The following is a 4,588-nucleotide window of genomic DNA, read 5'->3' as shown; positions in this document are numbered from 1 at the left end:
AGGAGCTCACCAAAGTGCAGTAGAAATCACCCCAGAATCTAAAAAAATTCACAAGGATATAGTTCAAATTTTTTCACACACTCATAAATCATCAATGCATATTTCAAAAGATTAGTCTCTAGGCATTTCACTAACCCCTATTTCAAAAAACATTCCAGTTGCTTTTTCTATTTTAAGACCATTATCTGAAGTTGAACCAATCATCGAAACAATTCCTTCCTTAAGTCTGTATTATTTCAACTCACAAATCAAATTAATGGTAAAGAGGACCAAAAAAGGAAACATCATGATTTTACTAAAATTGTTGCCAAACTGAGTTGGCAAGATTCAAGTGATCACCATGAAAAAGCTAAAGAGTCGATTCGAGTCCTTGAAGCTTTCATGAATTATATTGAGCATTCAGGTGATAATCTTTTTGAGGTATGTATAAAAAGTAGGGATAAAATAATTTGAAGCTAAACTTGAAAGAAGGAAAAAAAAATCAATGAAGAAGAATGGCAAAAACATTCCATAGTGATCAGAGAAGGCTTTGCTTTAACTATTCAACAAATAGAGAAAAAATGTAATCTTGATCACTCAAATTTGAAACCGTTTTGGCAAACTAAGTTGAATGATTTGATTAATCAACATACTAAGGAAACTGAGGACTTGGAGATAGCTCAAGAAAATCAAATTTTAGTTTTCAAAAAGGAACATGAATCCTTGCAGCAATAGTTAAAGCAAAGCCAAGAATTTTTTATAAGTATCAATTTCCTGATAGAACATGCTCTACACGTAAATCAAAGATTAAAGAAGGTTTAGCTGAAATTTTACAAACAAATGGAGAAAATCTACAGGTTTTTCATAGAGTTATTACCCCTTAGTAACAGGGTTGAGTCAATAATGGAAGAGGGCAAAATGATAAGTAATAAATTTGGTTATATCGTTGATTGGGAAAAGCAATCCAGTCCTGAGAATATTGTGAAATTCTCTAACAAAGATAGAAAGATTATGATTGATTCATTGAATGAAAGAGATTCAAGCTATAAAGAGATTGAAGTATGGATTATTTATGATTGATTCATTGAATGAAAGAGATTCAAGCTATAAAGAGATTGAAGTATGGATTATGCAATAAATCTTTTTGACTCTATTTGGGATTTAGATTTGGATATTAAAGATGAATTTGATATGCCTCAGCCAAAGCCTCTGAAGGAAGAAATTTCATTAAGAGGAAGAAGAAATTAAGAAAATCAATACATCGAATGAACAGGTTTTTCAGAACTTTCTGGAACTTTTTCTTGAATAAATGAAAGCAATATCCAAGTTTTCAACAAGAAGAAAAAAAAAAAAGAGGTATATTGAAAATCTATCATCTAGGTGTCAATTCAATATTGATCATTTCATGCCACTTCATCTTCAATGGATTCCTGAAAAATATTTGGAATGGGTTGCGTACATCCAAACAAATTCTCCTAAAATGATGCCAATCGAATCAACTTCAACTTCCGAAATCTAAGAAGAAGATTAAAACAACCTACCTAGTTCCCCAAAGAAGATGTTATGATTAGATAAGATTTGTTTTTTTACTATTATCTTTAGTTAAGAAAATCTTTAAGGATTTTCTATCTTTAGCATAAAATAGATTCGATCTTATTTATTTTTCCTATTTATAAAACCCTCTATGTTGGTGTAGGGGTTGGAAATTGTTGAAACTTAAGACTCTGATTTTGTAATAGGTACTTTGATATTCAAGTTTTGAAAACCATTTCAGATTTTGATGAGTTCTTGGAGTTATGAGCTTGATACCTTGTGATCTATTTAATTACTGAATATACACTTCTGGTATTTCTCTTTTTCTTTCATTTATTTATCAAAAAGTTATATGGAATATTAGAATGTGTTAATGATTACTTTATTTGAAATAACTTAGCATATACTAGCATTTGCACCAGATGTTGCAAAGAAAACGCCGTAAGGCAATAGGAAAGGAACTAGTACCTTGAAGTGTCTTGTAAAATCGATGCAATCTCTACACATCATTATAATGTTTCAAAATCATATATTTACAATGTCCAAGATCATTCAATCAACTTTTATTACCATGACAAAGAACAATATAAAGCCCTGGAAAATAGGCTAATGATCACCCTATGAGGACACAAACGAGAATGTTGAAGGTACTTTCCTTGGAAACAACTTTTGAAAGGTGCTAGATAATATCTACAATAAACATATGATAGATATTGTATAAAAATAAATATTGGAAACAAGTTACAATTCTAATCAAAATCAATGTATCTATCCATGTTTTTTTTTATATAACGACTAAAGTCACGATAAGTCAAGTTGACTGTTAGGCATGGATCTCTTGATCTTGCACAAAAGTTTGTATAAAATACCATAGATGTTGTAAGCCATTGTTGAGGGAGGGGACAGATGGCAAGAGGCACAAAAAATCTGATGGCTTCTTCAATGTCCCAAGCATTCTTGTAGGACGCTGCATTGTGATGATCTCCATTATCCAATGATGTCCATGTGCTTCGACTACAAGAAAGTTAGAAGTGACCATCTTGACTATTGTGATAGCAGTAAGAATCCTTTAAATAAATATCCCACCAAAACTAATTACAAGGTCATCCCATCATAAAGAAATATATACATAATAACATATATTAAACAAGAGGGCATGGGTCCCAGCATCACACCATACATAAATAGGAAGCAAAGTACCAGAGTACATTCAAGCAGCCTGAAAATTTTCACCACATATCTTGGTCCTTTGCCTTCTCTAGAAGGTATGATCTTGAAAGGTCTTATTCATCTCTAATACATAACCAAAATCCATGCACTGGAGTTAGAAATAAGAACATGGTCACAATTCCCCCTCACCACCAACATTGATCTGTTTCCCAATTCCTTCCTCTCCAATGCTCAAATGAGGATGGGGATGCTGCAACCCTGACAGTGTAAAAGTTGGGTATGAGGTGCAGATCATCATATGCTTTTCTCTTTTGTGGATCAGACACAGTGTCATAAACCTGATTTATCTCAGAATAAAGGTCAGTGGTTGTCTCAAGCTGTTGTAGAGGCATGACATCAGGGTGGTATTTCAGTGCCAGTCTTTTGTATGCAACCCTGATATCATTGCAGGAGGCATGACAAGAGACACCCAAAAGAGCATAGTGATCATTTTTCCTCCTGAAAGTAATATCCCTCTTTTCTTTTGTTGCAAAACTGGCGCTGATGGTTCTGCCATTGAAGCCGTGAGAAGCCCTTAATACCACATTGCCAAGACTCAATTGATTACTTGAAAATGGGTTGCTTGTTGTACTTGTTGGGAATATCAATTCCCCGGTAATCAAAGGGGATTTGCCTTTGGGAGATGAGAGTGGGAAATTGATTGTGAGAGACCCAAGTATGGAAATCTTCATGATTAATTTCTGGTTTGGAAAATATGGAGACAAGGCTAATTGTATGTATGTTCTGATATCCAAACTTTTCTGCTTCCAGAATGAAAGGATTGGCTACCGTTTTTATGTAAAATCCATAATTCAGCATTTTCCTACATCTAAAAGTTTTTCAAACTGAAGCTCATGCACGTGCCTCATATGGGCATCTTTGCATTCATGCACCTATAATTCAATTCCATACCAGAAGAACTGATACAGAAAAGCTCATGGATATACTTGTTCGTATGCATACGACCATTGTTTGCATTCATACGCTTATAGTTCATTCCCAAACTTGAAGAATTGAAAAAGAAAACGTGCAACAACAAGTACTGAAACTTAGAATCAGTGTTGCGAACATCTCGATAACATCCTATTTTATCTCAAATTATGTATATGAGAAAAGTTTCAAGGTCTTGTGAATAAGGTAAGAAATTGTAATGGACAGAAATGCAAAAGCAATATTTATGGCCAAGCAAGTAAAATATGTGAAGCTATGCTTTTTTGGTCTCCCTGGAGAGTTGCTTTTGACATGTTACTATCAGTGCAGAGATTGCTATGACATTCTTGATAAATTTTTAAGGTCTCTTAGCTTGAAGTAGATCGATGTTTGCTAAATAGCTCATTCAATGATATAATAGAAGTGTATATGATTCACTCCAAGTTATCTAGCAATCCTTGATCTATTCTTCAAGCAAAGAGACCTCAAAGAAATACCAAGAATGTCTTAGCAATCTCTACACTGTAAGTAACTCGACAAAGGAAAAAGTACAAAGGTAGATCTCTGGATAGACCAAAGATGCATAGATTCAATTCTTTTAAATGCTTGTGCAAGAATGTATTGCTCATGGAGTAGATCAATTCACTATCTAGCTTGCCGATTGACATCTCGACATCTCTATGTCTAATTTACAAAACTTCCATTTTAAAAATTGCAAGAATGAAGAGCAGAGTTGTCTAGCAATATCTGCACTGCAGTATCACATCCAAGAAGGAAAAACAAGGGAACTCTCTATACTAAAGAAGCATGGATTCAATTCTTTTGCATGCATGTGGAAGAAAATATTGCTTATTGTGTAGATTAATTCAATTTATCTAGCAAATCAAGATCTCAATCTCAACCTCTCTTTGCCAAATTCAGCGAAGTTGTGCTGCTA

At 33.7% G+C, this 4,588-nt stretch overlaps 1 protein-coding gene across 1 annotated transcript; it reads right to left on the bottom strand.

Moving 5' to 3' along the window:
* Positions 1-2,867: 2,867 nt before the first annotated feature.
* LOC149228655 (uncharacterized) lies at positions 2,868-3,413 on the bottom strand. Its single transcript, XM_089380823.1, has one exon. It carries the CDS (start codon positions 3,411-3,413, stop codon positions 2,868-2,870), a length of 546 nt encoding a protein of 181 aa, XP_089236949.1.
* Between the last annotated feature and the right edge of the window lie 1,175 nt (positions 3,414-4,588).

The sequence above is a fragment of the Pinus tabuliformis genome, chromosome J (genome assembly GCF_031772625.1).
Source record: "Pinus tabuliformis cultivar Carrire ecotype Pingquan chromosome J, CPIR1, whole genome shotgun sequence".
Classification (NCBI taxonomy): Eukaryota; Viridiplantae; Streptophyta; class Pinopsida; order Pinales; family Pinaceae; genus Pinus; species Pinus tabuliformis.
The sequence above is the reverse complement of the archived record's forward strand: the minus strand, read 5'-3'. Positions and strand labels throughout refer to the sequence as shown.